The 19,721-nt window shown below is 38.0% G+C and overlaps 1 protein-coding gene across 1 annotated transcript in view; it reads right to left on the reverse strand.

Annotated features, from left to right (window-relative positions):
• Positions 1-19,111, reverse strand: part of tmem132e (transmembrane protein 132E) — a 129,699-nt gene extending 110,588 nt beyond the window's left edge. The window contains exons 1-3 of the mRNA XM_042338583.1: positions 19,108-19,111; positions 12,631-13,531; positions 1,923-2,066 (exon numbers count right to left, since the gene is read on the reverse strand). Of these exons, the coding sequence (XP_042194517.1) occupies positions 1,923-2,066; positions 12,631-13,531; positions 19,108-19,111 (1,049 nt within the window). The remainder of the gene's footprint in view (positions 1-1,922; positions 2,067-12,630; positions 13,532-19,107) is intronic.
• Positions 19,112-19,721: the final 610 nt, after the last annotated feature.

The following is a 19,721-nucleotide window of genomic DNA, read 5'->3' on the forward strand; positions in this document are numbered from 1 at the left end:
TTCGTTTGAAGAGAGGCTATAAATCATGATGGATGAGGTGGGAACATGAATGGAAATATTTTAAGTAAAAGGTTAGTAGCTGTTTGTAACTGTTGGTTCAACTTGCAAGAAAAATTGTGAAACTGAAGAATTGAAATAAAGATGATTATTGCATCATCAAAAGACATGGCGGAGAGCACGATTTAGTGATTCAGCCACTCCTCTGTGAAAAGAGCAGAGGTAGTGTGCACTGAGGTGAACAATCTGAAGAAAGTTGGTGAACAGAATGCAATCATCAAGAAAGAGCTGATAATGTCGAATGATGAGTAAAGGAAATGATGTGGATAAGGAACAAAGTGCAAGAGAAGGTTTGGTATCCTTTTCTTTAGTACACAATATAGGTTTTAAATCCATTTAGAGAAGTGCATTTAAGGTGAATAATAGACAGGCTATTCATAACATACACTTCTGGAAGTGTCAAGGCTTCTATAATTTTGCTGGGTCTTAAAGACCAGCTTTATTGTAGCTAAAATAGCTTTTTAAAAAAACCCTTCTCTGCAGGATTAAAGTAATCCTTCATAAAAAATAACAGCTGGACAATCCAGAGGACAAATTAGTTATTTGCTTACTCGCATTCTGTATGGGGGGACGGCGGAAAGAGAAAGAGTTTTAATAGTAAAAATCTTTCTCTGAAATTCATGCAATAACACATTTGAGAAGCATTAATACAATATTACAAGCTTACTTTCTATCAGAAGCTTTCAATGTCTAATTCAACTTGAAATACTCTAGAAACGTTGGCTGCGTTTCCTGCCACTCAATAACATTTTTTTAAGGAATGCCCACACATTCTTTTTCATTTTTTTACTGGAGTATTTTTACGTTGTGGTACTATACTTAACTAAACCTGTTGCGGTATTTATCGTCAAACTATTTTTTTTATATATACAATCATAAGGTCGGTCCCATAAGGCTTTCTAAAAATGTATCTCTCAGATGGCGAAATTGGTGCAGTTAAAATCTGCAATATGTTTAGGAAAAAGTGCAGCTGTTTAGATTGCAATAGTCGTGCAGCAATCTCAGCCAGGATGTGAGAAAGATGCCTCCCCCAAAGGCAAAATATTGATGGCGCTTAACCTAAGCGCTTCCTGTCTACTTTAAAACCCACAGCACCCAAAGGGAATTGAAAATAAGGACAAACCACAGATAGCGAACATATTATATTACTATTTCTTGGAAGTTTTTTTTAAAAAATTTGGAAGACATAACAGTGTGCCATCCAGTGGATGTGCTTTGTCATTAGCAAGGCTGTAGATTTATTCAAAGGGCTTAACAAAAATAAACTCTCCTGGAACAAGTGAATTAGTGCTCTATTGCCCTCCGAAATGGCAATATCATCATCGTGCACAAGCACAGGAATGTCACTTGTCCTGTGATCGGTAACGTCAGTGTGAAAGTGCCCTACTATGGATCCCAGCTGTGCGCAGCACTGAAAAGCATACAAGATTACTTCTTCCATTTCATTGTACCACTCCCTTTCACTCCCTGAAGCGTTCAATTGTTAAATTAGGATTTTTTTTTAAATGACAAATTTGAGAGACAGCTTGTTGATTATTTATGCCTGTGGGAAAAAAGATCGTTTTGCATTAGAAGTTTAAGAGGTGAGGGGAGACCTTTATCTCATTGCGATTGTCTGGATTAAGCACTAAATTAAAGACAGTTTTAGCACACACTGCCAGTCATTTCCATTGTAATGAAGCCTACTATTAGTCAGCTAAATGATGAGCTGTATTTTGGTTCATGCTACAAAACATACAAAACTGATACCGGTGAAGAAATAGCAGAAACCAAACACCAAAGTTACTATTATGTTGATGTTTTGAAAAATACGGAAAAAACAATTTCATTTCATTTAAAAATTAGATATGTCTGTTAATTCTTACTTCTGTAAAACACCTTCCTTCCGATTCACCTCCACGGTAGCTGTGGAATGTTTTCCTCCATTCAGGATCTCGGATTTCAACTGCCATAGCGTGGGATTTTTAGACCTCATGTTGTCCAGATTCACTCCCTTTTTGGCCTTCACCCTGCCAGAGATCAAACAAAAAGGAATCAGACGCAATGGGCAATGGCATCCAAGTTACCATGAGTGAAGATTCTAATGTTCTGATTCACTTGATGTGTAAATGAATGAAATCACAGTCCAGTTAAAGGAAAATTACTATCCATTTGCAATAACGAGAACTAATTTTTAATGATTAGCCTATAATGAACGGTGAAATGCACTTTACAGATCAATCTTCTTGTAAAGTGGAGTCTGCATAACCATTAATTATGATAAACATTTGAAAATAATTAATTCAAGTTCAACAGGAAACATAGAAACTAAAAATCTGTTTCACTCTTATCGCTGAAGAAGATAGACCAAACAACAAAATTACTGCTCAGGCCGCATGTAGACTTGGAGCAGATACAAAGGAGATCATTATTGAACACTTTGCTGGGGACGAGTTTGCTTATAATGTAGGTCTCCTGTGGACTGTGTTTAGAGGAAGTCAGTACACTACTGGATTCCAGCCACTAAAACCACAACAAACTCGTATGGATTCAATGGATGGCGTGCAACATGCAAGACTCAGATCTTAGGTTAGGTTTATACGGTGCCAAACTGTAAAACAGTGCCAAGATTAGTTCCATTGAGGTTTTAACTTTTTGAGTGAATTTTTTTGCTTAAAAATCAGCAACATTTGGTTTCCAATCCAGTGAAACTCCTGCTCGGGCAATAACCCTTTTGGCAAACAGGAGTTTTAGTCTAAAATAACTCATTATCAATTCAGATCATCTCCATGGAGGGCTTTCTATACTTTGTGAAGTCCTGTAATGTAGTGGTTAGCACATTCTCCTCTCAAGCGAGTTCGATTCCTGGGTGGTGCAAAACCTTAGGCAAGTTTCTGTACTCCACATGCCTTAGTTTGCTTAGTAGTACAACATTTTTTGCTTCTATTCAACTACAACAATTATGTTTATACATGTTGTCAACACATTTGGTTTCATACGGTTCAAGATTTTATTTAGTCGTTTATTTGTGAAATCTGAAGACATTAATAGATATGCAACAATCTATTTCTCTCACAATGAATTTAGTGTTATTCCTTAATTAAAGTGGAATCATTTTAACTTACTATCTTTAATAATAATGATTAAAAACAAATGACAAGTGCCTTCTCCCCTTCAAAACAATGAGGGTTTGTCTTTAAAGAACAATTTCCACCTCAAATGAATGACTCAAGACTTTTGTTTGAAAGCCTCAAGGGAATTTATATATCTTACCCAGAAAGTGGGGGACAAACCATTAAATTATGCTTATGCCTTATGGCAGATTAATTGTATTTTTCAATTCCACTTGCTTTATGAGTCAAGGCCAATATAAATCACCCCTCGCCCCTCAACGAGCATTCTGATCATATTGTTAAATAAACCATGACAAAATCAAAGCCTGAATTAGGTTGCTGACATGCCATTATCAGAGAAGAATTTGAAGCCAAACAAGAACAGGCTGTTATAATATGCTCTGGAAAACTGACAAATCATTGCTTGCAGTATTTTCTGCATGGGTTGAAAATAAACAAAGAAAATCATGTTGCATGACAGTTTAATAGTCAGCAAATCTAGAAAAAAAAACATGTACATCTGGGGGAGGTGGAGAGAAAAAAGAGTAGCTTGTAAAAACAAGAACTTATCTTCCGACAGTCAGAAAGGTGAAATAGGCAGAGGAGCAGAGTGAGTAGGGTTGTAAATGTGGTACATTACTGCTTATCAGCTCAGCTCAGCAGAGCTCTGCCATTTGAAGTTCAAAGCGTCGGGGTTTTCTGCAAACAAGTTTACTTAAAGCGGATAAAATTGGAAAGAACTTCAGGATAGGTTTGGCAATTTTTTTTTTGCAGAAGAGTTATTAGAATTCTTAAATCGTTGATTTAGTAAAATGGCTTTAATGTTCTATATATTATACAACTATTATATATACATATTGTATATATATACACACACACACACTATCACATTTCTTTCTGTTATAATATTTCTGTTGTCTAACATTTCCTCTCTATTGCTCTGTTCTTGACTGGTTGGTGAATAGCTTCTGAAGGACTTTGCAGCAGGTAGCAAAACATAATCAATAGCACCCATCCCGAGTCTATAAATCCATCAAACAAAGCAGAAGATAATTTTCTTTCCCTCTATTACTGGTAACAATTACCCCTTATTTGCTGTTCAGACCCTGCAGTGAAATCAGTTTTAGACACAGAAACTGCAAAACATTTTGTAACAACGTGCGATTCCCCCTCCTCCTTCCCTCTCACAAAACCACAAAGTCCCTCCATTTAACAATTTAATTTCTATTGGCCAAATGTGAATGCACACAACAAAATGTTTGCCACATTATCGTTGTCTTAATTTACAGTATGTTCTGCGAAGCGCTGTGAGACATTTCAACGACGTGATAAGGTGCTATATCAAATGTAAGGATTATTATTATTATTATTTCTTAGTGAAAGAATACTATTGTTTCTTTCGGCAACACAATGTTCGTGGATTAACGCTCTGGGACGGGACCCTGCTATATAAATGAAAGCTGTTGTATTGTTGGATTACCAATTTCTCTTATTTTAAAGGCACTGGCAGTATACAGAACAGATATTGGAAAAGACGATATTTTATTTATATTATGTATGTTTTGCTCTTGTATATTTTTGGGGCATTCAAGGAGAGCACAAGTGAACCACAAAACAAAGTTAAATTTGAATGCCCAGTTACTTGGCTGGATAAAGGAAAATAATATTTTCTAAAGATACTAATTTTGTTGGGTGTTTTCCAGAGGTAATAACCGTAGGAACGTTGCCAAAACCCTGAATGTCACAGCACATCAAAGGGTATTGAATCTTGGCGGAAATGCAAAAAAAAAGAAATAACCCCTCCGTGTAGAACTGAAACATTTATAATAAAAGAGCAACAGGGGAGCGATTGCTCACTTTCACACTCGTGGTTTAGAATGTCACTGGAACCTCTTGATTAAATTATGGCGAAGGAACCGTTCCTAAATATTCATTATGCTCCTATATCATTTAACACTTCAAGACTGTGAAGCAATATTTTAAAAATAATGAACGTCTAGCAAATAGATGTGACCTGTGGTATCTGGTGCTGCCTTTCAAAAACTTTCCAGTTTAGTCTGACTCAATAACTTTGTCACGTACAGGTAGCGGTCCAGAGAAAACCTGAACACTGTTTGAAACATGACTGACTTTATCAGCATTTTACTGCAGTACCAACAGGATTCCAGACTCCTCTTTAAACGCATTACAAAGGTCTGACAGCATTTAACTTATTAAAATTATAAACTATTGATGGCTGCAAAATCTTAATGTTTTCCGAAACAAAGTCCAGGAATTTAAGTTTTACTCTGGACAGTTTTCATTAAAGGAGTCATTTTTTTCATTCCTTGTTAGAAGGAAACGCACTGGTAATGCAAATTAACAGTAATCAGTCGCCTAATAATTAGTTTCCTTGAGATAATAAGGTCCTCTACCAAGGGTAGAGAACACCTTCAAATGAATGTCAAAGGAAGTATTCCACAACAATTACACAGTGAGAGCACATCATCACAAATTGATAGTTTGTGAAATCCACAGAGACAGAAAAAATATCATAAATTGGTTTCCAGCCATGCTGTTCACATAACTATTAAACGTAAACCATTAAGCAGAATACTATATTTGACAAAAGCGGTGCAATGATTTTAGGAATCAAATAATTATGAGTTAGGATTTAGAATTGTTGAGCATTTTTTTTTCTTTATTCCCCATTGTTGTGACGGGCACAAAGCTCTTGAATTGGAAGAGTGAATTGATATGGGCATCTGACAGATACAGAGACATCAGTTTTTTTTTAACTGTACATCGTTATGTTTTACAAGAGATGTGCTAATTTTTTTTACAAACAAACCATGAAAAAGGATGATCTTTGTTGAGGATTTCTCTACCAATTCGACTATAAGTTAAAACAAATGAAGGTGTCATCGGGATTACGTTGCATTAACCTTTGGGCCTACTACAGCAGCTTATTGAGGCATCTTTCAGCTTAGCTCACTTTAATCAGTCTGCGGTTGTACGCCAAATCAGCTTTCCAATGGGATTTCTAATTTTATTAAGAATAATTCTTATATATTAAATCTTTATGCCATTTAAACCTTTTCAATTTTCTTTGCAGTGATATCCTTTCAATCATTCTGTCGGAAAATTGACTGTATGGTATAGAAATGACTCTTTAGTATTAAAGGTCATTAGAGAGGGTACTTGCACGGGCTATCAGAATCCTGCACCTTAGCAGAAATAAATTTAAACTCGACAGATATTTATCTAGGAGGAAACCCAACAAAGTTGTAAGTGTGCTATTTTACCAGGTCTTTTAACAGTTCATATAACTTACCACGAGCATTTCAATAATTTAACTTGCGTGCCAACTACACTAGCTTGTTGAGGGGTCCGAGCTGGATTTCAAATTTCACTTGAATGATAAATTATCGCTCTTTCACTTGAGCAATGAATTCCATATTTTACACCTATATATCCAGGATTCTCTACTTATGGCCAGAAGCAAATCAGCAAATCCGTAGTGAGCAACTTACCGGAGGCTTCTAATTGTTCTCATCAAATAGGTGTTAGCCGCATTATGTTGTGTCTTAGGTCGCTACTATATCAGCTTGTTGAGGCGTCTCTGAGGTCAGGTCACTTTAATCAGTCTATGGCTATATACCAGATTAGTTTTCCGATGGCACTGTCTAATTCTATTAAGAATATTTCTCACATATTAAACTTTTATAGCACTAGCCCTTTCCAATTTTACTGGCAGCACCACTGTCTTCTTCAGGCCAATGGGAAGCCAGCAGCATTATTGAATACTGTAGAGAATTACCCGTCAGTAATAGTCTTTGACAGATAGTTATTAGACCACACTCTGATCCAGAAAACTACAGATGTGAAAAGATTAACCTCTTCATACAGTGATGTGAATCATAGCACATTGGAACAAATTTACCCTGCACATAGTATTAAATACAAAGCAATGCCATTATTAAGTGTCTTGCTAGAGTGCAAGTTAATAATATAATAAATAATCCTTGCATTTCATGTAGTATTTTACGTAGCCTTAAAATCAGAAGTAAGATAGTTAATCTCGGCATAGTTTAAAATGACACTCCATGGCAAAAAGGTGGGGCATTGGAAATAAAACATTTGCTGAGATCTAATAAACTAGTGGAACAAATTTGATAGACTGAATAACCTTCTCCCATTCACCTATGTTATTGAAAGGTTCAAAGATTTTAATGGATATATAGAAAAAGTTAGAGAAAGTACTTTTCTGCCAAGATACTGTAACTTTAAACAATGTTTTTTCAATGCGAATAGCACTGTGTATATATAATGAAGATAGTCTTGTTCCAGTTTGTAAACTATAATTATAACTGAGAAACCAGGCATAATTAAATTCTAATTAGCAATGCACCAGTTTAAGGAGAATTACTGCCTGCAATACAAGAACTAATTAGTATGGTAATTTCAGTGAATCGACTTCAACTTTTTTTCATTTTACTCATTCTGTCTGAAAATTGACTGCTCGGGATAATGATCAAAACTTCAAAAGCGCAATATCAAATTTGGGCTTCTATTCCAGTTCTGTTCTTTTTTCTGCAGCAAACCAGTCATTACATCAAAGTTTAGAGATTATTAAACAACACAACAGACTACAAGACCGCGATTCCCATTGAACAGAATTTTACAGCACAGGAGATATTCTGCTCATTGCGTTTTGTGGGCTCTCGAAAAGAACTATCAGTTTGACCCATTCCCTGACCTTTTCCCTACATCATGTTACACGTTTCTTTTTCAATATTTATTTAATTCATTTTTAATGATTCGGCCTTAAATCCGAAGTTTTTCTTTTGAACGAGCAATGATTGGTCCAGGGTTAAAAAGTGTGCAACTTATCAAGGTCACACAGGTCACTGCTCATACAAATTTTTTAATGAACCAGAATGAAGGCTGAATTTTTTTCATTATTCTGGAGCCAGTTAATCCTGTAAACTTAAGTGACAGCTGGATATACCTTTCAAACATAATTTCCCCATCCTTTGGCTGACATTGAAATGACCGAGAAGCATGGACAGACACTCAATGGAGGACTTAAGTAATCAATTGATATCTCCCACTAATTATATAAAAGCAACAACAAAATTACATTTATAGAGCGCCTTTCACGTCGGGAGGATGTCCCAAAGCTCTGAACAGTCAGGTGTAAAACACATTTCATTGCATATACAGTTTCCTTCCAAAAACAGAAATACTAGAAATTCACAGCAGGTCAATCAATCAGCATCTACAAGTGAAAAATAGGAGACTTGGGAAGTTCCTGGCAAACAAATTGTTACCATGTTCTGGATAAACTTGTAGTAATTATGTCATAATCATTATTTTTCTGGAATGAACATCACCAAGAATAAAATACAGAACACTGGCTTGAAGGATAACAGAATACATCATTTCAAACGCTGAAAGAGTGTTTTAATTATAAATGAATCATGAAGAAATGATTTCAAATAATTTTCAATCTAATTCCAGGCTTCAGGTGATTTATGAACTACTAAAGCTTCATTCTGTTGATATTGACCATCCATCTGAAACCCTGTGTTATTGTACTCTGTAATCAGTCTTTGATATTGAATCACTCCGATACAATGGGCCTTCAAGTTTCATTTCTATAGTTTCATAATTATTCTTCTGATACCCTCCCAAACCTTAAAAATGCATTTTTAATCACTCAAATGTCTCAAAGGGACATTTGGAAAACATTTACAAATTAAACTAATTGAAGGTTAATTGGTATAATCAGCACATTTATTAGGGCATACAAACAACACAGCAATCTAAAATCTCTAGCCAGAATTAGTACAGAATGTTTGCAATGCGGATTACTCTTCCTAAATTATTCGGTAATGCTTTTTAATATTAGGCGTCTTAATGGCTTGTTGCGGCTTGGGCCAATTTTAATAAGGAAAGCAGTTTCACAAAATGGACTCCAGTGGCACCGAGAGCATAAAGAAAAGCTCTGGAAATTTGAAGGAGAAAAAAAAAGCCAATAGGAAAACCGCAGAGAAGTTAGGCGTAAGAAAACTACAACAACAACAACAACAAGATTCCATTTATAAAGCGCCTTTCACGTCGGAGGACGTCCCCAAGGCGCTGGACAGTTGGGTCAGGACCAGAGCAGGGTATGGTCAGGGAAGGAGGGAGTGAGAGGAATGCAGGGTGAGGGGAGGGAAGGAGGGAGCGAGGAGGGGGTAGAGAGTCGAGAGGGAGCTGAAGGCTGGTCAAAGAGAAAGGTTTTGAGACCGGCCTTGAAGGAGGAGAGGGAGGGGCGGCGAAGGCACTGGGGGATAGAGTTCCAGAGCCTCGGGGCTGAGAGGCTGAAGGCCCGGCCACCGATGGTGCTGGGGCGGGGGGTGGAGCAGACCGGAGCCAGAGGAACGGAGGGTACGGGCGGTAGGTAGGGGAAGTATAAGTAAGTATAACTAAAGTATTGTAAGTATTGTAAGTATAACTAAAATTATACTTACAAATGACTAAAATGCTAATGGGGAACAGAATACAGGACAGGCAAAAAAAGGCAAATACAGGTAAGGTTTTTTTTTATTATTTACTTTTGAAACTTAGGATTACACTACAATGTTAAATCCCTTCCGGATGTTCGAGTAGCATTATTGTGCGAGTTTCACTCAGTTGGTAGAACTCGCACCTCCATGTGAAAAGGTTGTGGGCTCAAGACCGACAGCAGAATTTGATCTTATAATCTATCATTATACGAAGGTACAGCAGTGGGTTGTGCTGTATTGTTGGAGGTGCAATGGTTTGGTTCAGACTTTAAAATCAAGATCCCATATGCGTGATCAGGTGAACGTTAAAACATTCCATGACACTATTCAACAGGAAAAGGGACTCTGTCCCCGGTTCCTGGCCAGAAATCCCAGATTAATTGATTATTTATCCGATTGCTTTTCCAGGGTTAATAATTCCTTCAAAAAAAATTGGTCACTCAATCCACGACCGTTTGTGGGACACTGACTGCTGTGCGCAATTGGCTGCATGTGTTTTGCCCAGTCAATTCACTTTACGGTATTCTGTGCAGAACTTTGGAGGTTTCAAAGACGTAATAAGGTGCTATATCAAATGCATTATTATTATTTTTATTATTATTATCATCATCATCTTTCTCATGGTCAGTTGTGGTACTTTGCTGGCTCAAAGGACCGTCACATTATCCTACAAGAAATCACTACACTTAAATTAACATTGTAATCATCTTTGAATTCAAGATCCTCATCCTCATCTACAAGGCCATTCACGGCCCTCGCTCCTCCTACCTCTCCGACCTACTATCCCCATACCTACCTGCCCGTACCCTCCGTTCCTCTGGCTCCGGTCTGCTCCACATCCCCCGCCCCAACCATCGGTGGCCGGGCCTTCAGCCTCTCAGCCCCGAGGCTCTGGAACTCTATCCCCAGTGCCTTCGCCGCCCCCTCCCTTTCCTCCTTCAAGGCCGGTCTCAAGACCTTTCTCTTTGACCTTCAGCCTTCAGCTCCCCTCTCGACTCTCTACCCCCTCCTCGCTCCCTCCTTTCCCTCCCCTCACCCTGACCATTTCCCCCAATGCTCGGGTCCTGACCCAACTGTCCAGCGCCTTGGGGACGTCCTCCCGACGTGAAAGGCGCTCTATAAATGAAATCTTGTTGTTGTTGTTTGAAGCACTTTGAGTGAACATTATAAAATGTCATAATACAATTTGTATCTTCGCTGTATCGTTCTGCACAAGCTGAAAATGTATGCAGCAGTTGGGTCAGGGAGATTTCCTAGATGTGTTGGGAATCTAGGGGTCTTTTGTAAGCCATCACATTGATCTTCTTGAGTATTATGGTTTTAATTAAATATATATACACACACACACACACATATATATATATATATATAAAAAACTTGCTTTACAGACATTGCTACAGCTGTCCTGTAAAGGTTCTCCCATTGCGCAGAAGGCAGATGTATGTCGAATAGCTGATGAGGAAGCACTGAGACTTGAAACACATTACCATGATTCCAGGTTCGTGACACTCGTTCATATATTGAAGGTTTTGAAAACACCTTGATTAGTATGCAGACAGGTAAGCAGCTGCTGCTGAAGCTCCCTCCAGCTGGTGGAATCATTACTCAATGGATAGGAATGTATGTCCAAACCGCGAGTAGGAGGATAATGCTCATACATTTCATGCTGAGCTGTGCTTCTCACTTGGGAGTTTGCAGCGAGTTCTGCTATCCACCCAATAAGAGTTCACAACTGCACTTGTCGGATATCAATTGACCAACTATTGATTGATTTGCTCTCTGTAAAAATTCACCTCCAAGTGTTATTATTAGTGTTGGAGGAATCCTTTCCTTTATTTGTGCTCAAGTGTATCCCTGTGCAAATCAACTATTTTTTAAAAGCCCTGATGCCTTTGATTCTCATTTTTGGGGAAATACATTTAGGGAATACTTTCAAAACTTCCTCAATTATCTTTTTCTCCCAGCAACAATTTTCATATACTTCATTTCATTCTCATTTCACTTCATTCCTCTCTTGGTGTTACTAAATTAAAGCAAGTTCATGTCTCACAAATGTTCAAAGCAGTAAAAATCTTACTAACACTCAATCGGTGTTTTGTTCACCTAATCTTTTTACTTCAGAAGAGCCTGGAGGGATTTGATGGTAGAACTCTGATGGCATTTGCTATGGATACTTAGTTGTACAACAGGATTGCTGCAGAAACATTGATATTAACTGACATGTCGGTGTCATTTCCGTTGAGTCATTCATACATGTAATACAGCAACTTCAGTGGAGATAGGTGACTGGGAATATTCAATTGCTGATATTTACCCTTGCAGATCTGCTAAAGCAAAGCTGCATACACATAATTTGATAAAACAAATGGATTTTCCTGCAGAGTGTAAGCAAAAGGGATGGGTAGATAAATTCACCATCATTTGCCGTTCTATCGTCAGGCAGTGTGTGTTCAAGCTCTCTGTAAGACCTGTGCTGCCTCCTCTATAACAGTTAACCCCAATTTGGTATCATCTCGCAATGTAACAAACTTAAACTGGGTCTGTGAATCCAGACTATTAATGTAAACAACGAACAGACCCTGAAGTATCCCATTTAATACTTAATAAACTGGGGATGCACACATACAGCTAATTTGGATTGGGGCCAATATACATTAATGAGTTCCCATCTACTCTCTAACGAAAACAATGGATCCAGTTACACATCACCAGCCATTCGTTATTTTTATTCCTTCCACTTTTTGCATTCAATAGCTAGTATTCTATTCATTTGAGTATATAAGACAAGGAGCCTACTCGTATTGATCATTGCATATGTACACCCAGGACAGAGATGGAAAAATAAACAAAAGTATTCTGCAGGCTTTGACACGAGTACATTAGTTGACAGAAATTCCAGATTAAACATTAAAACTTCTTTAAATCACAAGTAATTAAACACATCATACCTCAGAGTGAATTGCTCCACTGTTGAATTTGGTGCCAGAAACACAGATATACTGAGGATCTCACCAGGTTTCAATGGTCCTTCTGGTAAACGAATGAACACATTATTGTCAAGCCTGTGCTCCTGCATTAACTGAGCATGTGGAGGTTGGTACAAATTGATACTTCCTATTCGTAGCAGTGGTTGTTGGTGAGATCCTTCCTGTCGGATATTGTTCACTTTACGAGATGTTGCATCATCGCATTCTCCATTTCCATCTGGAGAATGCAAGGTATAGTAGAGTTCAGCTTGAAGATTTTCATTAACTGTATCCATGTTGTCCACGGACTTCTTTCTTCCGAGAGTTGAGGTGGAGGAACTAAACCAGGCAAGGGGCAGGTTAACTTGCACCAGGCACATGGCTAAGATCCCACTCAGCTTGCAGGAGCTTTTAATCTCCCGGACATCATCACGAAAGGCATGAAGTCTAACACACGGCAGTTTGTCCACAACGTCAAAATCATCCCAATCACGGCCTGCCACATAGAATAGCACCTGGACAAGAGGCTGATTGGAGGGCACCCTCTGTTGAATTATAAAGGCTCTGACCTTCCAATTCATAGTGAATCGGTCTAGCATTTCCAATGTGCTAGTTGGCTGAAGTATATCTTTGGGGAGGGTCCGATCCACCGAGAAAGGGCCTAAAGAGGCATTGACTACTGGAAGTTCTTTTGTCTGAAATACAACAAAGTGTTCTAAGCGCTGCAATGACCTGGTACTATTCCACTGTGGATTCGTTTTAGCCTCCTTTAGGAAAAAGGCAAGCTGTACATTTGAAAGTTTGTAGCTCACTGGAAGATAGGCTGGGGATGTATAGATGCTTTGCAATCTGTCTGAACTGGTAGGCAACACTTTGCTGTCAACTGCAAGAAAAGACAAAATGGATCTTTTTTAAAATAAGAAACACAAATAATCTTAATTCCTCATTACATTTTACACAGTTGGTATGTAAAGTATACAACTTACTAACAGCACGGAATAGAAAAGGTAAAAAAAAAAGGTTTTTTTTTCCTGGAGCAAGCTGACATTCTACAAAGGGTTAGCAATATCTGGTTTGTGCCTTGCTACCACCCTTGCAATTTTGTGTGCACAATCCACGAAAGGTTCAATTCTGGAAAATATGAACCACAACTTCATTTTAATCATCAGGCAGGTGGCTCTTATCATAGAGTATTGCAGCACAGAAGGAGGCCATTTGGCCCATTGTGCCTGTGCTGGTCATGGTCCACCTTGTGGGGCTTTCAGGATAGACAACTTCAAGGCAGAGAGATAGTGTGGACTGAAATGTGAGGAGACCATACTGCTACTCTTTACTGCCACAGTATATACAATGACCCAAGAGGTGATATCCGTGTGCTGCTGAAATAATTTATCCAGTTCATCCATTCCACACACCTACTAGCAGTAAGCCATGTATTAACTTGTAGCATATGCAATCATATAATAACCACATATTTATTTCTTTTTCTGTGCGTTAATATTGTAAAACCCTGAACAATAGTGCCAACACTACTTCTTTAGTGTATGATTCAGCTAGTTTTTAGAAGTACATGACACGCAAGTCATACAGAAGAATTTTGCAGAAAGCATCAGGAAACAACGAAAAAAATATTCTTCACTTTTATTGCTGATCTATTGGAATGACGTGATTGCTAAGGTTCCCTTGAGACGTCCATTATTTCACAAAAGCAATATTGCACACGTAATATCTTGAATTTCCTGTAGCAAGTGTGGTCAACTGGGACCCAAGCACCATCTGTTGCCTTGCTCTGATTAGTTTACTAAAAAGCTTGCCTAATATTCTCTGCTAATTTAACTTGAATACACACGATGGATCTGCAAGTTTAGGTTCATCACCACCGCTGATAACAAAATCAAATAATTACCACATGCTAATGGCGTCAATTTAATAGTCTATAAAAAGTGTCATTTTACAGTAGCAGCACTAAAACAACAACTGTCACAGGGGATGGCAAAGACAGTAACTGAACATAGATTTAGTTTTATCGCAATAAAATCGAAACGCATTTCCCCTCATATTGTATTTTTTTTTAAAAAATGGATCTTTCCATTTGCAGATTATCTTCTGCTTTCTTCCCCACATTCTTTCTTCCGTACTGTAATTATACCACCATGGCAGCATGGCTCAGTTGGCAGCAGTCTTGCATCACAAGTCACAGAGTTGGGGGTTCAGGCACTATGTCTGAACTTTGAACTCATTATCTAGAGTGACACTCCCAATGAAGTCCTCGGGTGCACTGCATTGCTGGAGGAGCCAGCCGTGCCTCGGATAAGATGTGAAATTGACATCTCATCTGTCTGTTCAGGTGGACGTTAAAGATCCCATGGACCCGCTCAAAAAGAGCAGGAAGTTTTCTCAAAAGTTGCCGTGGCATTCAGCATTCTCAAACCACATATTCCACAAACCTAAACGTGCAGAATAATTTGCTCCTGAGCTCAGTAATGTTATGAAAGGAATTGATAAGAATGGATGTGGAGCAGGTGAAGCAGTTTGAAACCCACCGATTATCCATATGAAAACAAACAATTGACAGATTTGTCTGAAGGGTTTTGTTCTATTGATATACTGTAATATGATAATACTTTTTCAAACAGAGGAATCGAAATAAGAAACACACCAGGGCAGACAACTTTGGTCCCAGAATTGTTTGCTGTTATGCTACAGATGTTTAGGTAGCAGTGACATCTGAAGTTGCTTGAAAGCGTGGAATGAGAAAACCCCTTTGTCACTGAGGATTAAGGTATTTGAAGTGAACAGTGGTGGAGAGGATCCAGCCAGATGCCTGGAGGCAAGTTGCTATTTTTTTTCATTAGAGCAGCAGAAATGCAGACCAGTAATATAAAAAAGAACAAGAACATTATTTGTTAGTTTTCCCACGAATAGTTCTTTATGCTCTTCCTTAAAAATCAGAGTCCTAATATACTAATTATTATTCTTAAATAATGATCTTTTTCAACAGGATATTTGAAATATAGCACTGATTTCAGCCCATTTAGTTGGTAATAAACTCATATTAAATGCTAAATTGGATTATGTCCAGCAAGAATAAACCTTGAATTTAACTTGTATGTTTTAAGGTGGTATAATAACAGCATGCAACTGGAGGGCAACTCTGAATAGTGCTGTGCTGCTTACCAGGAAGCTCATAGGGAGATTGTGATACCTGCTATCACCCTAGCGAGGGACTTGGGATGAAGCCTGCGATACTTCCTAGTCAGCTCCTGTTAACCTTGCATGCCAAAGACCTAACTGGTTCGGTGATCTTAGCTTGACAAGTAGTGGGAAGCTTGCCAACAGTTAATGATAAGCTGTGCGGTTTTAGCTGGTTGAACACCAGCAGTACTCCAACTCACTCTGGGGACCCTAAGCCTTGGCTCTCGGCAACCTGTGCTTAATACTACCTGGAATTAGCAAAGTCGGGTGCATTCCTCTCAGGAGAGAGTGCACATTCCATTCCCGATAGGGAAACTTCCCTGTGCAGGTGGTGCACTTACTGGAACTCTGCCTAATGTTGATACTCTTAAGCATCGTGATGGGTTTCCACATGCATCAGCTAACCAAACAAAATATGCTTCTCAGCATAGGATTTCTATATCCAAAGTAGTAGAACTAAAACTCAATTGCCTGCCAAGTACAGCTGTTAGAAAATCATAGCATTTTCATTCAGATGCAGGATTAGTCGCATCACAAAGCTCTCGTGTCCACAGAATAAAATTGGTTGCCACTTTTCCACTCATAAGCACACGTTACCCGGAAAGTAAAAGGCTTGGGAAACCGAAAATGTGTTCTCCTGCAGCACAAGGCACTTTAAAGGCTAAAAATTAGGAAACTACTACATATGAATATCTATACAAAAAGATCACATGAAAAGATTCTACACTTAAAACACCCCCGTGAATACTTTTTGCTAATTTATTAAACTATTGGGATCTAAAATTTGATGCTCAAACTGGATTTGCTGTGTCAGCTGCAATGTCTAGTTTGGGTTTCCGCCAACTTTGGATTTGCTTTTCAATTTTTCCAGACCAGAAATCACAATAAATGCAACAAATGTGGTTTGCAGGTGTTGTATTTTAAACTCCACTGTAGATGTTTCGAAGTTTACTCATACACACATAGAACATTTATAACGACATTTTGAATTTTACAGCAGCTTAAAATAAATTAGGATACAACAAGCGGCGTTTTGAAACTGCATTCCATTAAAATGCATCTTGCTAATTCAAGCAAAGATCGAGGCACTGTCAACTGACAGATAATTGGCGCACTGCATAAGAAAATACCACTTAACACTTTTCAGAGCTTCTTCCAAACATCTGAGTCCCACATATTGTGTCAGAAGCATTAGACGAGCTCAGACATGCAGCTGTGCTCACTGAACTGGATCTATGCAGCTTTGATGGACATTTTGCTTTCAGAACTGCGTGGTTAATGGCAGCAATCCACTAAACCTGGCCACAATAAAAAGACAGTAGAAATGTGTTGGGATTATTGTTTTGTTTATGAATTAGTAAATGTGTTAACTACCAAAAACAAGTTTTATTTTACACTAAATGCTTCTTTCCATGCTTCATTGTAAGTTGCCTTTAAAAGCATCATTCTTTAGTTCATGGACCTTAATGCATCAAAATTAAAAGGGATTGCTGCCAAAGTTTCAGTAAACTATTTTATACCAGAATATATTTTAAATTACTTTAAGCCTCAATTTTTTTTAAATCGTTTACTCAAATCCCATACAGAAAATCCAATTTACTGCCCCTCAAAATAAACCAGATATCATAATGTGTTGAATTTGCTAACTAAACCAATACTGAGCACACACGTGGGTTGTGCACTTTGTTCCCAACCAAAGAGGAAAATAATCTAATATTAATTGCAATAGATTTAAAATGAAACATGAATATATTTATAAATAATTTGAGGCTTGCGTCACAAAAGTTGGCAAAACGCCACACTAATTAATCGAACCAGAAAATTGAATAATTTCTTCATAACTTAAAAGTTCTGCATTTTACACCATCTTTCTGTAGTCCTCTTAAAGGCGCAGTGAATCCCGTGAAGTACTTTGAGATGTACTCAAGACATGAGGCATACATCAAATGCAAGGGATATTAAAAACGATAAATTATCCTCCATTTGTCAAATCATAACAAATAGCTATGAATATATAAAATAGTTCCATTATAATGAAACAATTTTTTATGGAATTGGTAGTACTTGTGCGTCATATACCTGCTGAAGCTTGGTGTAAAACTATGCCAAAGGGTTATCAGACAAAAAGCACTTCCTGCACTATGAACTTCACTGCACTAAGCTTTTCATCAGTCTCTTATCATCTTTAGCCATACTTTGGATTTTTCCAGAATTGCAAACTACTATAAATACAATCTGCAATTTTATGGTAATAATGATGAACATCAAACAGCCTTCCTGATGTTTCCATAAAGTAAATCAGAAAAAACATTTTTTCTTAATATTATGCAAATTGGACATTGCCTTTTTTAATTAATCAATTTGTCACAAAGACAACAACATCCATTTGCTCATGATCATCCTGCATCTCCAAAGAATTAATTTACAAGTTTGCTGATTAAAAATCTTGTTAACAGCACAGAAGCGATGATTTATGTCTAACAGGCATCCTTTGTTGAGCATCAAACAGCTGTCTAAATCCCCTAATACAATTTCAAAAGTATTCAGCTGCACGAATGCTGCTCAATTCATCAAGCTGCACCCTTTGGGAGTGGCCAAGGAGGAGTCCGCAAAAAACCTACTGTGAAATACCAAAAATACACATCCACAGACGGAATATGAAATAAGTCACTGTCTGTCTCTCTAAAAGAGCTGAATGACAAGGTTGTGGAGCTAAACAATTACCTGTGTACCTTGAGATTCACTTTCCTGAAATTAATCGGTTTTATGTGGCTTAAAATCGGGAATTTTTAGGATCAAATAATCAATTCCACGGAGCTAAAGCTAATTTTAGGATTATGACGTATTTGCTGCTAAGATGTCACAATTTTGTGGACAGTTTAGTTTCGGCTCATCAAATACCCTCTGTACTTTGAAGGGGGGGGGGGAGGATTACAAAGTCCAGCCACAATCAAGGTTGTTCCTCTCGAACCCGTGCTCCATGCGCTGATTTCCCACAGTTGCAAATAATACATTCAGACGACAGGAAACCAGGATACGTTATTGCAGTCTCTTCCGCACGACACAAAAACATCAATAATCACACATTTTCCACTTATAATAGTAAGTGTTTTATTGATTAATTAAAAAAGAAAACATACTGAACAATATTGATCATAATGAAAACATGAAAAAAGAAACTACAGTATATACAAAGGAGTTCTAGGTTCCTGAAGGTGGTTTCAACTCAGGATCTATTCAAAATGCATGTGTCAGTGCTCTTACCCATTGTGTCAAGCCTGTCAATTGAGCTCTTTCTACGTGGACTTGTGCACTTTGCAATATGCACAGCCCTTTGAAACAGACCACCCATTTAATTGGCAGGTGCGAGCAAAATTTGACACAGCAAAAATGGTGTGTTCACAGTAAACAAATGAGTTCTTTCACACCTGATTGTGAATAAGACTGCAGAGAGCAGTCTCCTCCCCATGTTTCTATGCCTTCTCCCCTAATATTTTTGCTCACCAGGTAGCCCATACACTATTCATCACTCTCAAATAATTCAGCTATAGGTACCCGGACAGTGCATTCCCAATTTCTATTACATTTAGCGTGAAAAAAATGATAGTAGCAAGCTGATTATCTGCATTAATTGGACCAATCCCATTATAATAATAATTTACATTTGATAAGTTCCTTTACGTCAGGAGTACACCAAAGCGTTTCACAGGATTTACTGTGTAAAGTAATGATGTTTTGTGGGCAAATGCAGCAGCCAATTTGCACGCTGCAATGTCCACGAACAGCCATGAAGTGAAATGACCAATTTAATGTTGGGGATGTTGCCCAGGACTTCTGTTTTCAAACACGTGAACAAGCAGACGGGACCTCAGTTGAAC

The sequence above is a fragment of the Callorhinchus milii genome, unplaced genomic scaffold, assembly GCF_018977255.1.
Source record: "Callorhinchus milii isolate IMCB2004 unplaced genomic scaffold, IMCB_Cmil_1.0 Scaffold10, whole genome shotgun sequence".
In the NCBI taxonomy this organism is placed as follows: domain Eukaryota; kingdom Metazoa; phylum Chordata; class Chondrichthyes; order Chimaeriformes; family Callorhinchidae; genus Callorhinchus; species Callorhinchus milii.